Source organism: Electrona antarctica (genome assembly GCF_951216825.1).
Source record: "Electrona antarctica genome assembly, chromosome: 7".
In the NCBI taxonomy this organism is placed as follows: Eukaryota; Metazoa; Chordata; class Actinopteri; order Myctophiformes; family Myctophidae; genus Electrona; species Electrona antarctica.
In genome coordinates this window covers 29,698,947-29,715,734 of record NC_136812.1, presented here as the reverse complement: position 1 = coordinate 29,715,734, position 16,788 = coordinate 29,698,947, and the positions used below count along the sequence as shown (strand labels likewise).

Below are 16,788 nucleotides of genomic sequence, written 5' to 3'. Positions count from 1 at the left end.
CTCAGTTTAATTTAACTATTCAGCATCAATTTCAATGTCCCAAGGAGGTATATGCAGTAGGCTATATTATACAAATGTCTATTTTTGTCTATAATTGTTTGTGTTTTATTCTCTGTTTATGTCATGTTTCTTTTTTCTTTTTGTTTCTTTTTATTCATTTGTTTTTCTCTTTTTTGTTCATCTTACTTACTCTACTATTTATTTTTCCTTATTTTGCTGTATTTAAATTTATTTTAATTCTTATGTTTTGCCTCCCCTAGGACCCATGGGAGGGTGGGAGGTTGAACGGGAGGGTAGGCTGGGCAAGCGTGACCACTCTTGGTCATTCTGCTCAACCTAAGGGGAAGGGTTGCACAAAAACGGGGAATGTCACCAATAACAATAACGATGTCAAACTAACCTTGTACCTCTCCCTGAATAAAGAAATATATATATAAAAAAAAAGAAGAAATAATTCTCTCAGCCAGGCACTTACATCACATGAAAACCAGGGAGAGGCCACTTGCATCATAACAAAAACAGGTAGAGGCATTTCACAAACAGCTGGGCAGGAGCAGGTTCTAACATGGAACTGCCTAAGGGCTAACAGTACTCTGTATTCAAAACAACAGGTCCCTTGAACCCTACTGCTGCTCTCCGTGGAAGATTACACAGTGCTGACATAAAGCACAAAAAAAGGGGATTTCTTCAATAAATAAATGAAAATAAAAATACAAAAATAAGAACAATTAAAAAAAAACAAGACTTAAGGCCAAGACAGGTTATAAGAAGCTTCATACTGTCCCTATATCTCCTGTTGTCAACATCCCACCTTGACTACATGGCATACAATGACCATGAGCTGACCTAACTCCCTACATCTACGATTCCGGTATCATAGTCCTTGAGCAGCTAATATATGAGGCGGTTATACAGTCAAGCCTCCTACTGGACTCTAGCATGTTTCGTGTTCAACACAGGATAGTCTGTTCATGTCATGGAAGCTTATCAGAAGTTATCACACTGAATTTGAAATGCAAATACTAAATTGGAAAAACAAATCCAACAAACCAACAAATCTTATTTTGTAACTGCTCTCCATTTCACCATCATAAAACAAATGCTGCCATCTAGTGGGCATACCTTTATATAGCAAGCTCATTCTGGGTGCAAACTGCAAATACCAACATAATAGAGACATAGGGAAACAAGTAAGTGAAGGACAATATTCACACAATGTTGAACGAAAAAAAAAGAAAAATCACAATTAGAAAATAAAAAAGACAATTCTCAACATACTTATCACAGTGCATTTCCTGAATTACTTGACATTGTAATTGGTCCAAAGCGGTTAAGTCAATCCGATATATTAAAAGTGGCTAAGTGAGGACCGTCAGGCAGATGGACCACGCTCATGTCACCATGACTCAGGGACAGAGACAGATACATACAAATATTCATATATGGGCATAACAGGGACACAGAAAAACAGGGTATTGCATAACCGGGTGGGGCATGCATTTCCAACGATGCAATGTTCCCGACGTTCATTGTTCCAGAGTAGGCTGGTGGACACCGGTCTAGTTACTAAATAATACTCTATATGCAATTTTCAATGACTATAAGAAACAACCTAAGGCATTTAAACTCATGAGAACTGAAAAGGGTGACAAGTTCTGAAATGAAACCCTTGTGAGATATGACTCGCTTGTATACGACAAACTCCAGCTCACAACGGTACCACAAGGTCCACAGCTCTCCATAATATTACACTGAAAAGAGGTATTTTACACGATTTGTACTCTTGCTGATAGTTTCTTAATGCACTAGCTTAGGGCACTCTAGCTTTACCAACTAGGGCACTCTGACAGTGAGAACTGTCATGCCGGAACATGCATCATATGCCAAGAACGGAAAAACAACCACAGACAAACACCACACCACACACCCACACGTCAAATATATGGTGTGGCTGCACTTCAGACAACTGAAGCTATTTCTTGCAGGAAGTTGCTTACACCAAAGTGGCTGGTTAGTCTCTGTAATCTCTAATTTTGTTCCCCGAGTTCCACTACCACCAAGCTCAAGCAGACCTCAAATATTTGAACACTATTTGCTTAACACTCAGAAAAGCAGTTCGTCAACTCAGCCATGCCATGTCTACTGGATTGCTGATGTGGACTTGATTAATCAGCAACACAAGAGAAGGTCACCTGTCAGGACAGTGCACATCCTGAACATCTTAGAATAGATCATCTTACCCTGAGACGCACACAACCTCTTCTGGAGCCTCGCATCATCTTATCCTTTGACTGAAAAACAAGACACAAATAAGACATTAATATGTGCAGGATTAATGCCGTTGGGTATGACATTGGCTTGTAAAGCTGTATTTAATCATGCATAAACATTATTTTGAGGCTACGAGGACGTGCTGCAACTATTGATACATTTCTACGGAATAATTCTGTTGATTACTTTGTCAAATAATCAATAATTATTTGTTTTAAAATTGCCTACATTGATTTACTGATTTACTGTTGCAGCCCTATTGGACTTCACAGTCCATTCAGGTTAGTTTATTTAAATACATGTACAAACACAGGATGTATTTTATGTCTGTGTGTATCTATGTATTCAACTGAACATTATCTCTATATAATCACTTAGTAAGTACTCAAGCCTAAAAATAATTACTAATACTAAATTGTGATAATAAATCCCCATATGTTTAATACTGGACTGCACTGCACCATCTCAGCTGAAATGATGAGCAAGCAATTGAAAAGTTTAGTTAGTTTAGATAGTAGCGCTTAAATATAGTATGGAAAGGCCACTTTTCCCAATGGTGTTGAAGTGGTTCTGTACTTTGTTTTTTCTTCCCCTAAACTGGGAACCAAATTGGGTGTGTCACTATTCTACAGAAGATGCAGATGCGATATAAACAATGGCAAAGGCAAGCAAGAAAGAACGAACAAGGGAACTGTAGCCTGGCATTGATGATTGAATTTTCCCTGGGAAATGGACACTTCGACCGGTCCGGTCATATTCGTCAAATTGCTGACCAGACATGGAATCCAACCTGAGGCAACTACATGGGACTCCTGCTCCCCGGGTGGGCTCTAACCCTTCCCAACCATTCCCAATTACCGAATATTCCTATTTGAACAACAAGCTGTAGTCTAACTGATGCAAAGGATGCTTCCCCGTGATGCAATTGTAAAAGTGAAGTGGAAACCTATCTGCTGGTTAACGTACACTATTGCATCACATCCGTCATCATGCTAACGTTTCCTACATAAATGTTTCTACAGAATACAGCATACGTTGTGGTTGTGCACATGATGTCCATGTTTCAGTCAAAACAGCTAAGCTCTTAAAGCTGAAATCCTGGTCTACACAAAGATAATCATCATCGACTAATTCGTTTCTGTAAAGCTATTTTTGTAACACTTTTTCCAGTGACAGACACATATTAGTCCACTTGCCAGAATGTGAACACAACACAGGCATGTTGAGTACACCAAAGTTTAGAAATGTTACATGCTACATAAAGCATGATGACATTTTGACAAAAACATTTTTTTTGCCTTCTATAGGTTGTTAGTGGTATGGTCACATATTATGCCAATTATGAAAATTGCTCAACATATGCAAGTTAGCATCCGGCAGTTTCTACATGCTGGACCCATACACTCAACATGTATAACATAAAATCTTGGTGTACTCAACATGTCCGGGTTCACAATGGGGTTCTATGGGCTGGCAAGTAGACTATATAATAGATATCTATTCAAATGAGGAGGCCGACTGAAAACTCATCATCTTCTGATGATGAGGCAACTTGACAGGTTGTCGCTTGTCAAAGAGGTGTTTCAACATATCTCACGTCATGTCACATAACGTTGGCCATGTTAGCAATAGCGAAGCAATACAACACTTCAAATACCCATTTGTCTACTGAAATTACTGCAGCATTCACAGAGAACGGTACAGTAAAGTTGCATATTTCAGACATTGTCACGGAATAAAAGGAGAAGTGTGTAAAAGCCTAACTGACAGTGTTGATTTCGGACGGCTACCTTTTGCTAGCAAGCAACATCACTGAAATTCTTCAACATCAAGGAAGTTGAGAAAATACTCTCTCTTGATTCGCCAGTTGTCATTCAAGCACGACTACGATTGGTCAATGAGTTCATCCGTCAGGAATAACACCCGCCTCCTTGTGCCAGGGCAGAATCCTAACTCTTGACAAACACTAGGCCGGGCCCCTCTACCCCACTCGGATTCTAGGTCGATGGGACACTGGCAACTTCCACGCTCGCATTCCTACAACTATAGACGACAGTGTTGTACTCACCGTGTAGTATGACAGCAAGCCAGCATTGTAGTCCAACACAAACCAGCGGTACTGCCACCCTTTCATGACGTTAGTCCACTTACTCAGCGGCCCCTCCATGATGGACGCCATTTTTACACTAGGATACCATTGGGGAGGAGTCGGATATGGACAGCCGTCACGTGGTCGTTGTTGCTGATCAAGCGGATAAACCAAACAGACAGTTAAACCAAGAGTTAAACACACTGGTGGACAGTGGACAGTACTAGTAGAGGGACATAATATATTTCCTGTGAATTTTAGACAGGAAATAATTAAATTGTAAATAGGAGCCTACATGTAATTGTAAATGAAATATGGCATAAAGACACAAGTTTGTGAAACCAGCAATAATTGTAATCCAGAGCATAGATCCAGAGACACACCCTTTTAATATAGTTATCTATATTAAAAGCGTGTATCTCTGGATCTATAGCAGTAAGTATTTAAAGAGAGAGAGAGAGAGAAAACAAAGAGTTTTCTGGAAACAGCTAGTAAGATCAGGATTGAGATTCAATTATCCAACATGTTTTGTACATAATCTTTCTAAATCATATTCTGTTATTTCTGAAGTAACTTACTTTCCAATTCCCAAAATCTCGGCCACTCGCTCACTCACACTCAGTCACTCCAGCATGGCAAATTATGGTGAAATTGGTGAGCTGCTGAAATATGTTACCATCTTGTGGAATAAATTAGGCTAAAAAAGGGTTAAAAACTATGCTGGTAATTTGAGTGTCATAAAAGGTCTAGTTGACCTGACCTTAGTCTGACCTGTGAGGCCTGTGACTTTCAATGTTGACTGTCGTCTGTCCTATAACTATGTAGGCCTACTGCAACCCCCTGCTATGAGGTCCTGACTCCTGAAGTACCACAGCAAACTATAACAGCCTCCAAAGAGCTTGTTGCTGTCCACAACAGTGTTCTGTAATGTCTGTGTCTGGCTTGACTGCTGCCATCTCATGACCTCCATACACAGGTTCCTTCAGTGATTTGATTGATTGATTATTTTATTTTCGTGTCCTGCACACAAGTGTGCTGGACATATAACCCCCATGGATTATATGTCCCTATGGGGACATATGATCGCAATAGTATGGGTTATATAACCCCTATATAATCGCTATAGTATTGGTTATATGGTTATAACCCCTATAGCTATCATTAAATCATGTCATGTGTCTAATTCATACAGCACAATGCTTTCAGGACTATTATGGTGTGGTCACACCGAACTTCTTCGGACTAATTCTTCCTATGAGGGCGGATTCTGCCAATGCTTTTCAATGGGAACAGATCGTTTATTTATTATTTTTATTTTCAGAAATCCACAAATGGCAACAAACCACTTTGTTCCCTTTGAAAAGCATTAATTGGCAGAGTCCGCCCTCATAGGCAGAATCAAAGTTTGGGGCGACCGCATCAGTAGCCAGTAGGCTACAGCAGAGGAAGTAATAAAGATGATTCTGATACATTAACTAGAAGCGAGGAGGTCATCCTTACAAGGTTAAGACTGGGACATAGTGCTGTCGCCTCACAGCTCGAAGGTCCTGGGTTCGATTCCCGCTGGGGATGCTGGGGCATTGGGGGCGTGTTCCCTCCTCCGTGTCATCAGTGCCCATACCTGAGGCGGGGTTGGCAAAAGGGCCTTTCTGTGTGGAGTTTGCATGTTCTCCCCATGTCCCCTAGCGTAGGTACCCTCACGAAAACATGCTGTAATCCTGGTCTCTAAACTACCTGCCCCTGGCCAGCCGGGGAGCCTGATGGAGGGGAAAGGAACTGGTCGGAATAACGTGTTCCTTCCACGCGCTACGTCCGGCCGGGGAAACTCTCCCCTCTCAGGTGAAAAGAAGCAGCTTGGACGCACAGAAGGATGCATGAGGTCAGTCCGCTGCCCCCCCAGGTTGGCAGAGGAAGTGTAGCGCCCAGGATTACATTAGATTGACACTGGGTGAAAAAATGGGTTACAAAATTGTGGGATAAAACATTTATAAAACAAAAAGACTGGGACATAGTGTTAAATAAAATATGTATGTAATTAAGAAGCACCCTAAAGGTCTATGACCACTGGCAGGATGAGGAGACTGTGGAATGTACTATTATGAATTGTAGTAGGTACCAAAGGGACTGTGGAACGTTATATTATAGGTACCAAAGGGAAAGATACAGCATGATAGAGGAGCTGAGAGAAGTGGGAGTTGAAGAGGTGACTTTTAAAAAGGGGGGACGGACACTTGGTAAATCCGAATTCTGAACCCATTTGAACGTATAATAATTGAACTTGAAGACAGACTGCTTCATATTGAATACTGCCGTGTCATTAGAAAGGACCATGAACAGTACAGGAGAATCGTTTCCATCCCCTTCCCTTGAATCCCCAGCCCCAGCATCACCTCCCCACCCACCCAGCAAATCTCCCTAATGGTACAGTATTATACATCACAATAGAAGTACAGAGATGTAAGTACTACTACAAAGTACCAAGAGGCTAAGCAGAAATTGGTGGAGTCCCAGTGTGTCTGATAATAACGCATGAACAATTTATAAATGTATGCCTATGTTGCCCTGAGAATTCTTCTCTGCTGTTGAAAGAAGGAAGAATTGAGTGTGGAACAGTCACCGCAGTAGGCTGTAGTGCAGTAGTGCTCAACTCATTCACCTGCAATACAATCTACAGCTCTTTCTCACAGTAACGTATTACTTACTATAGCTCCAACTCCCAGTTGAACCCAGGACATTGTGAGACATTTATAGCTGCTATTTTCCATATGTATTATTTGCATGAATTTGGCCATGCCCATGGATGCCCATCTTCTCCCAGAAGTAAAGATGTGTGTTTAAAATGTTCCCCTAATATTCAAAGATATAATGAAATGTGCAGGCATATTTGATTTTGGGTGTCATGTGTGAAGTGTGAACGTGTGCCGAATTTTGAGTGGCAGCAATCTTGTTTTGCACAAATTGACAAGATAAAAACAAAACAAAAGAAAAAAAAAACAGATCTTAAGCCTATCTGAGATAGACCATAGGATATATATATATATATATATATATATATATATATATGCTGGTGACCCGCCCAAGGACACCTGGGGGTGTCCTTGGTGCAGAAGTGAACCATGTAGGACCTCCAAGAGACCGTCTAGGTCTCTAGGAGGATAGCAATTAACAATGAATGAATGACATGGAGACAGATATGATGTGGGTAGGGAGGTAGGGAGGGACTGGGAGTCAGAGAAAACACGGGTAAAGTAAAGCAGAAGAGGCTTTATTGGTTCAGCCCCAAATCAGCCCTGTTTACCGCACTACAGCAGTGGTTCTCAACCTGTGGGCCGGGGCCCACTCGTAGGCCGCAAGGGTACTGCAAGTGGCCCCCCAAAGTAATTGGCAAAATACTTACTTGTACTAAGTTAGTTCCATTGATCGAAGCCGGCCTGGAACACAATCAATTGATTGATCCTAACATTCTCTGAAAATGCACTTTGGGGATTTTCAAGTGGGCCCTGATACCCCCTCGTAATTTAGGGCTTTGAGAGCGAGTGTTTTTCTACGATGTTCCATCATGTGGTATTTTAATGTAGATACTGTAAAGCCAGAACGTCCAGCCTGCGGTGGAGCTACACGCAGTAGAACAGCAATGACATTAATACTGGACCTGATATCTGTTATGTCTTACTGTTTGGCAAGAGAAGGCAGTACTGTGTGTGTGTGTGTGTGTGTGTGTGTGTGTGTGTGTGTGTGTGTGTGTGTGTATGTGTGTGTGTGTGTGTGTGTGTGTGTGTGTGTGTGTGTGTTTGCATGGTGTCTCTTTCTCTCTCAGAGTTCATCCGCGCGGCTGGCGCGCGCGGCCGGGGGCGGGGAGTCTCCGGTGACGCTGTTCTGTGCCACGCCCAGGCTGTCTCCCTGCTGGGCGGTCTTGCGGGGGGCGTGCTGGCGGTCCCAGTCCGTGGCCACGGCCTCGTCGTCCCAGATGGTGGAGGTCTCCGTGTCACTGATGTAGTCCGGCTCCCCCGTGTAGTGGGTGGGGTAGATGAGCAGCGGCTCCACCGAGAACGCCCTCAGGTCCCGCCGCTCAAAGTGAGACATGAAGTCCTTACTGAGGAAGAGGAGGGGGACAGGATGGATGGGGAGAAGGGACGAGGATTAAAGCAAAATAAAATCTCACGACTGAACAACAATGTGTATGTATGGCCAAGTACTATTATGCAATTTGTGAAACAGTGTGAAAGGAGCCCCCCACACGCACTATTGTATTTATACTGGCGAATATTTGCCACGATGCCACCAGCTCTCAGATGTTTTAAAAACATGGAACTATAGTGGAGTAGAAGTAAAAGTACCTGAAAACTGTACTTGAGTAAATGTGCTTAGTTACTTTACACCAGCAGTGATACGTCAACCAGGTGGAGTCACACTCCAACACACACAGAGGTCACGGTCAGGGTCAACACCCTGTAGCTCAACCTGCCTTTTCATGCTATCACAACTCTGCAGCGAGAGTGAAACCTGACACCTTTATTACCACTAGCAACTGACCTGTGCCAAAACCTGCTTACTCACTCATGCACACACACACACACACACACACACACACACACACACACACACACACACACACACACACACACACACACACACACACACACACACACACACACACACACACACACACAGTAGGGACTTCACTCAACACAGGGTTCTATTCTACTTGTGTCTTTTCTGTTTTCTGTTATTGTGGTCAAGGCTTTCCTTTGCCAGAGGCTGTCAGGTCACAGGTGTAAAGCTGTAGACTAGAGGACCAGAGGTCCTTGTAGACTCAAAACCATCAGTAGACTACTAGAGGTCCTTGTAGACTCAAAACCAGCAGTAGACTACTAGAGGTGCTTGTAGACTCAAAACCAGCAGTAGACTACTAGAGGTCCTTGTAGACTCAAAACCAGCAGTAGACTATAGGTTCTTGTAGACTCAAAACCAGCAGTAGACTATAGAGGTCCTTGTAGACTCGAAAACCAGCAGTAGACTACTAGAGGTCCTTAGATTCAAAACCAGCAGTAAACTATTAGGAGGGACCACTGGACAACTAGTAGGTCTACTGCTGTTTTTCTATCATATCACTGATAGGATAGGATAGATAACCAGCAGACAGTAGACCTACTAGTGGTCCAGTTGGAAGATGCTGTGAGGATCAATCATCATCAATTTGTTCAACATCCAATCCAACATTGGATCCTTTATTGATTCAGTCTTCTTCAACTCAAATAAATTATGACACCTATTAAATATGTGCTAGTGCTAGTCATGTGTGCTATCAACACACACACACACACACACACACACACACACACACACACACACACACACACACACACACACACACACACACACACACACACACACACACACACACACACACACACACACACACACACACACACACACACACACACACACACACACACACACACACACACACACACACACACACACACACACACACACCCCCTAGCTGGTAGCCACCACCAACAGCCTTTAACAGGTGTTCAATCAGGCAAATGAGCACCAGCAGCCATCTTGCAGCTGATGCACTCTGGGAGATGTAGTTGTCTGAGGTCTGAGGTGTCTTGTAGAGAAGATCCATGCTCCATTTATGAGATTCATGCTCCATTTATGAGTTTTAACTCAACAGTCATGGTCATGCAGCTTGACCTTCTTGTGGTCTGTCAGAGGCTGCTGGCCAGGATAATGATGTTCTTTGACCAATGACCAGTCCAACTTGAACAACTCCTCCAATCCCTGTGCGGATAGTGGCTCCTGGTAGAGGCTGTGTTGGACAAAGTCTGACGAAATCAGCTGGACACATGGCTTCTCCATCACATAATCATCAATAAACTGTGGCTGTGATCTGCCTCTATAATATATGCAACGTTCATCAACAAACAACAACACATTGTCCTAGTGTAACCAATGGCGATATACTGATGACATCAGGGATCTCCATATATGGCCATAAAATGTATGACATCAGGGATCTCCATATATGGGCATAAAATGTATGACATCAGGGATCTCCAAATATGGGCTGTGTGGAATGTGTGGAAAGTTGTCCCGGCGTTTTTAGTGAATCACACCAGGTTTTAGCTTTAGTTATTAGTAATTATTTAAGTAATTTACCCCAACTGTAGTTCATTTTTGTTCTAAATGTTATATTTGTTTGTTTTGACTACATTGTTTCATCAGATGTAATGGCTCACTGATAATATGAACACCACTACCATTGAGATGCTGAATATGACCTGTAGACTTTAACTTATAGTTTTGTATTTGTGTACATTTAAAATCTTTGAAGATAAGGGTCAAACTAACTAAATTGCTCTCATCCTCATTCAAGCAATGTGTAGTAGTAGTAGTAACCAGTTGCAGATGTGTAAAAATGCACAGAAGTTGAATACAGGATTATTACATGTTTGCTTTTATAACAAACCCACGCCGAAAACTCTAGCCTAATTATTTACACTGTAGTGCAGTTCAATTAATGTGTTTAAAGTCAGTCCCTCACACAATCTAACAAAACTGTTGGCAAGCAGGCAAATATATATTTTTTAACAACTTTATTTGTTAACATCTTTATTATTTACATTAAGTTTAACACTGATAGGGAGAACTTCACAGTAATATATCATATGTGAGCTTTAAATAAAAAAACACACAAAATAGATATTTTTTACAATAAAAAAGTTAATGTTAACATCTCTGCCATTTCATCCCTGTTTAGATTCACATATTTTGTGGTGTGTGTGTGTGTGTGTGTATACACACATGTGTGTGACTGTGTTCTCATTGCACTATACAAATGAAGAAGTGGCCTTTGGTATAATGTGTACAAATATGTTCTCCAGCACTGATCGGACCAAAAAGGAGAGACAGACTCAGAGAGTCTGAATCAAAGAGAAAGAAAACAATATACATATTTTAAATACAGGTAGCATAAATAAAGGGAACTCCCAAAACTGACCATAAGAATGAGCAGAAAACGGACAGAAATGGATTTTAACTTTGTGGTGAACTCGCTCAAATATTAGAAGAACATGAAGTCGAAAATAAAACGTTGGCACCAAATCTGTTACCTGACCAACATATGACTTGATTGAATGTCTGCAACATGTATGTACAATGTACCACTAAATCCAAATTGTAAACAAGTAGTGCTGGAACTTGGGTAGATTCAACAAATACCTTCACCAACTGACCAGTTTACTAACCAGATGACCATTTTAATTATGATGGAGATGTATTTAGGGCTTGATTTCAGGAAAACCTGTTTCAGAAGATGCACTTAAAGAACCAAAAGTTATTATGCAGGCAAAGAGGCCAAATTAGTACCAGGAAACCATGAAGCATATGACAGACAACAAACGTTAGTTGCAGATCTTTTTAATTGATCAGATTATGTGACTACAGAGCAGCTTGGGGTTAGTGCACCAGAGACTCATATTTGTGTCATTTTTTGGAGAGGCAAAACTAAATGATGCCACTGTACAAACAGAATCTTACGGCCACAAATAAATTATCAAATAATAGGAGAAAAATTGCACTTTTTTCAAGTTTGAGACCAAATAAAGACCTCCCAGTCATAGAAATGCATGACGTCGTAGTTATCACATTATCAATCTCATGGCAAGCATTAGTCATCTGAAAGATTCCAACACATAAGGTAATGCTTATGCTGTAATATTACATTGCCATAACTATAAATTATTGTCTTAATAGTGCACTGTACATGATTTTTTCACAAAAAGGCACCATGAATCATCACCATGTATCTAGTAGGGGGGGTGGGGTATGGGGCGGGATAAAGAAAAGATAATGGCATATTTTGTTATTTGAACCTCACAGTGAAAAGGAATGCCAGGTTGTTTCATAACATCCTGTTTGGCAGAAGTAGGACATTTCACTGACCAGAGGCACACATGCTGAATGAAGTGAATCTTATGGCCAATATAGTAGTAATATTGGGATGCAATGTGTTAATGGACAAATGAGTCCGACATCTTTTGTTTCATTCTCAGTGTACAATTTTAGCCAGAAAAGAACAAAACAAAAACGCAAACCTTATTGTGGACATATTGACATGGAAGCTTTGCACTGTATGTGTATAGGCACGGCGCAACATTATTTGTAAAATCGTGTGTACTTTCACATGACCCAAGATGTTCAGAAAACAGCAGATGCTTCAGTACTCCATGTACAGATTAATAGCAATGCGACCAAAATGTTAAGCATGGGCAAATTAATGCAACAGGACAAAATGGCACCTTCTTTCTTATGTGAGGAGAATTCCAGACTCTTGCAGAAGAACATTCTCGCTGGTTAAAACTTAAAAGCAGAATAATACATTCATAAAGCAGATAACCAGATGGGTTTGGGATGGGCCTCAGCCTTGCAACATCTCTTCAGTCAAACCATTGCACTGAACAAATGTGTGACCACACATAAAACTCTTTTTCCTGGATATGAAATAAATCAAATATTTACATAACTATTTTCTTCCTCAAAATAGGACTGTGCTTTTAATTAAAAAATAATAATTTAAAATTCAAGTTCATACATAGACATTCTAAAAAGCATTTCTTTTCTGTTAACCAAAAATTGTACAAATCACTCATGTGCTGAAGACATACTGCAGTTTTTGTACTATGCGTAGGCTGATGTTTTTTTGCAAGAGCGTTTCTGCATTGAATAAGCTGAGACACTTAAGCCTGATTTATACTTCGTCGTAGGATGGAGTATAAATTAAGCATAAGGCCACGACATGGCTCAAGGGAATCCAGCAATGCCCATACTCGGAAGGACACTTGTAGAAATAGTCCCAATTCACCTCCTCATGCACTACCATGTGCTCTCTCTCCCCACTCTCTTCTACTTTCCAATAAACAAGATGGAAACTATTGTGCAAGGAAACCAGGACATAAATATTGAAATGCTTTTGGGATTAACTATTTCTTCCCCATTATTGTGGCACTGTTACAGTGAGAACTGTTAGTCAAGTCAAACCAGAACAAAGATAAATGTTGTGAATATTATACTATTTATCACACTCTTCAACTAGTAGGGGTGGGAAGGAAAAGAACAAATGATTTTTGATTGTGATTTTTCTTCTTAAGCAATACATCTGATGAGCATGCATTTGGAATTGTTGAAAGGCAAAATATTTTATCTCTCATTTGAACCTAACCTACTTTACACATAAAAACAATGCTCAATGGATTTCTTCAAATTACATTTTTTTTCCATTGGTATAATCAGGTATTAACCAGGCACCATTAGGTCAAAGGTTACCAATATAGGCAGTTTTTGTGAACTCCTTGATTAAGATTGAACCATTATTTTCCTACAGAAACAATGGCAGTAAATGTCAATTGCAATCTATCAAATCGAGTTACTTAAACATAAACAGCCATCAAAAATACGTGTTGAATCCTGTACCTGCTAAATCCCACCCCTGTACTAGCTTTGAAAAATATGCATTCAGTCATTTTGTTCCCCAAATATTCACCAAAATACTGTAGTGTAAAAAACAAGATACTTTCACTGGATGATCCCCATAGTTGCATGCAGCATTTCAATTGATCTGTCAGGGAAACTGGCACATAGAATGTTCAATGAAGCTGGAAAGAACCACCATTAATCTTGCTCAGTGTATGACAGACTAACAGTATGAGCTTATCCTTTACCTACTCAGCTGATGCACTCCACATTCAGGCAACAAAAATGGCCTTTTCATTGCAGACCAGTTGGAGACTGTGTGTGTATGTGTGGCAGAACATTTCATGGCATGATTTGAACCACATTTAGTTTGGTATAAACGACACTTTATATGTACAGGTCAGAGCAACAGTATCGTCCACACTGGCATTTTATGAAACAGTCCTCTGTAAACAATAAAACGTTTAGCAATTTGTAGTGATTTCTCTGAGGTACGTTTGAGATTCCTCTCATTTTGTCCCCCAAAAAGCTGTCTTTCCAACCAGGATCATAAAAAAGGGAATACAAGTGGTCCATCAGGTAGTGTGAGGGGATTAGAGTTGGTCTCGTCTCAGTGGCTACCTCTGTACCACATCACTAATCTCCTTGATACAACTGTGCAGGTTGTCCAAAGCAGGGCTGGGCCCCAGGCTGCTCGACCCCCCGCCTCCAGACGAGGAGGCCCTCAGTTCTTGCAGGTTGAGCTCCAGTTTCCCCACAGCCTCTCGGAAGGCAAACTTGTTCCTCATCTGAGGGATGCAGTCCACATAGCCTGAGCAGTAGTCTAGCAGCTGGTGACCGGCATCCAGCACCTGGCTGCTGGAGGTGCATTCCGAGCTGGCATGAAGGGCACAGCTCAGGCACTCGGCACATTCCAGCAGGGCCTCACGGCTAACCCGCTCCAGGGGCACCCTCTCCGCTTGCTGCCTGGTCCGCCGCAGGGCCACCTTGGAACCAGTGGAGGGTGCTGGGTCTGAAGCTGTGGCAATGGGGGTCGCACCATTAGCTAGTTTGGTAGGAGTTTTGTTGTTTGTGGTGGAAGAGGACGAAGGTGCGGGAGGCACTTGTGGTGGCGGCACGGACGGTCGACCTGACCCTCCTCCTGATGTCCGCCCTGACCTGTGACCCTTCAGTGTGTCTCCGTTTACCTCCACAGTTGCTCCTAACTGTTCCTCCCCGTCGCCACTGTAGGAGTGTTGGAGGCTGCGCAGGGTGGGAGGGGGAGGGGGAGCACATTTAGGTTTGACCAATCGCGGCCGGTCTCGGTCCGCTTGGTGCTCGGAGAGCAGTTTGAAACGGTTGCCCTGAGAGTCTACCCCCACCAGGTGCACGTCGGCTGGGCTATGCTTCAGCGTCGGCGAGATCAAGACCGGGACCTTATGATTGTGCGGCGGGGCACTTGCAGTAACCGGCGTCCCCAAACCCGTTTTAGAGGGTGAAGACCACCCCTGATGCCTGTCTTGTCCCGCCACACTCTCCTCTCGCCCTTCCTTTACCCGAGACAAACCGTCTGATTCCCCCGATTCGCCTCCCACCCCTGGCGCCCTCACCCCACCCGCCGTGCCTCGGGGTAGCAGCTTGGCTTTGGGCCTCTCCCTGATTTGTGCCGTACCCTCGTCCATCCTCCTAAGCAGGGCCTCAGAGGGCCGTGCTGCGCCGTTCTCCGGCTGGGAGGTGGTGGAGGAAGTCCTCTCCAGAGGGGGCTTTGTACCGCGGTTCCTGGGTAAAGTCAGAGCCATGCGCTCCAGGTCAGGCAGCCCAGCTGACATGGAGGAGGTAGAGTTAGACCTGGGGAAAGGCTTGGGCCCTCCGACCATACTACTGCTATCGTCCGAACAGGTTGACTTCCCCGTCCGTAGTCCAAGGGTCTTTTTGATGAGTCTAGGGGTGAAGAAGCCAGCGAGGCCACCCCAACTGCTGCTGCTTCCCACCTGGGAACCAGGGCCCCCACCAGTAGGCTTCTGTCCAAAGGTAGCCCCACAGCAGCGAGACTGGGCCTGGGCGGGCTCCCCAAGGGAGTGGGAGGGAGAAGGGGAGAAGCCCCCAAGGGTGTCTGTCTGAGAGAGGGGAGGAGCGCTAAAGGCAGCCGTGGGCTCATATTTCTTATGAGGTTGGGTCTCCATCTCCCGGAAGGAGCTGCTCCTCTTGGGGGGCGTGGGGAGATTCTGTTGTAGCTGGGAAGATGGAGAAGAGGAGGAAGAAGAGGATGAGGAGGATTTCTTCTTCATGAAGGAGCTGAAGAAGCCTGTTTTTCGGTCCCGGGTAAACGTGCCCGTGTCCTGCACGTCCTCCAGAAGATTGCTTGGAGATTTATCTCGCGGCTGCTGTTTTCGCGGCAGGGCTGGTGAGCTGCCCGTTCGACCGTCTCCTCCCAGCAGAGTGGACGCCAGACCTAGAACATGATGAAATGATGAGTTGGTTGAAGTCACAAAATTGGGAAATTTGGTTTACGACAGGCTATTAAATACACAGTATATGCTAAGAATAAATACATTTTATCAACGTGCATAAAATGGGGGGCACATCTGTAACATTAAATATAGCAACATATCTTCACTCGTTATTCATAATATCCAGCTAGAAATATGTTGTACATGCTACTGTATATGCCCCTGGGATCTTTCATGCTTTCAATCATTTGTTTTATATATGTATTAACATCATTCACCCTGTCAGGCAAACGTCTAAGTAACAGAAATAGCAAGAGATATTTCCATTCCCCCACTAAAAGACATTATTTTCCTCCATGGGGACTTGTAAGGAGGAAAAACGTTTTAGCAAAGGATATGGACATCTTTTGACATTGTGCCAGATGAAAAAACTGAAACTAGAAGCCAATATGTTGGGCTTTCATCATTTCATCAAGCTTATGTAAGATGGGTTGAGATTCATAATAGATGGATACCACT

General features: G+C 42.7%; 3 protein-coding genes across 6 annotated transcripts in view; all 3 read right to left on the bottom strand.

Annotated features, from left to right (window-relative positions):
• Positions 1 to 4,494, bottom strand: part of osbpl9 (oxysterol binding protein-like 9) — a 42,460-nt gene extending 37,966 nt beyond the window's left edge. The window contains exons 1-2 of the mRNA XM_079506508.1: positions 4,340 to 4,494; positions 2,241 to 2,291 (exon numbers count right to left, since the gene is read on the bottom strand). Of these exons, the coding sequence (XP_079362634.1) occupies positions 2,241 to 2,291; positions 4,340 to 4,450 (162 nt within the window). The 5' untranslated portion in view covers positions 4,451 to 4,494. The remainder of the gene's footprint in view (positions 1 to 2,240; positions 2,292 to 4,339) is intronic.
• A 3,524-nt stretch (positions 4,495 to 8,018) lies between these two features.
• On the bottom strand, positions 8,019 to 9,581 carry LOC306926633 (procollagen galactosyltransferase 1-like). The gene is made up of 2 exons (XM_079505988.1): positions 9,513 to 9,581; positions 8,019 to 8,453 (listed from the first exon to the last, which is right to left on the bottom strand). The coding sequence occupies exons 1-2, from the start codon at positions 9,578 to 9,580 to the stop codon at positions 8,174 to 8,176; spliced, it is 348 nt and encodes a 115-aa protein (XP_079362114.1). The 5' UTR covers position 9,581; the 3' UTR covers positions 8,019 to 8,173.
• Positions 9,582 to 10,960: 1,379 nt separating this feature from the next.
• Positions 10,961 to 16,788, bottom strand: part of abl2 (c-abl oncogene 2, non-receptor tyrosine kinase) — a 46,342-nt gene continuing 40,514 nt past the window's right edge. For all 4 annotated transcript variants that reach the window (XM_079506838.1, XM_079506840.1, XM_079506837.1 and 1 more), the window contains one exon: positions 10,961 to 16,271. In XM_079506838.1, the coding sequence (XP_079362964.1) occupies positions 14,458 to 16,271 (1,814 nt within the window). In that variant the 3' untranslated portion in view covers positions 10,961 to 14,457. The remainder of the gene's footprint in view (positions 16,272 to 16,788) is intronic.

Coding starts and splice junctions, on each gene's coding strand:
- LOC306926633 (XM_079505988.1), bottom strand. CDS start 9,580: ATGTTGGATTGGATGTTGAACAAATTGATGATGATTGATCCTCACAGC. Junction 8,454..9,512: donor ATCTTCCAACTGGACCACTA/GTAGGTCTACTG, acceptor CCTCTTCCTCAG/TAAGGACTTCATGTCTCACT.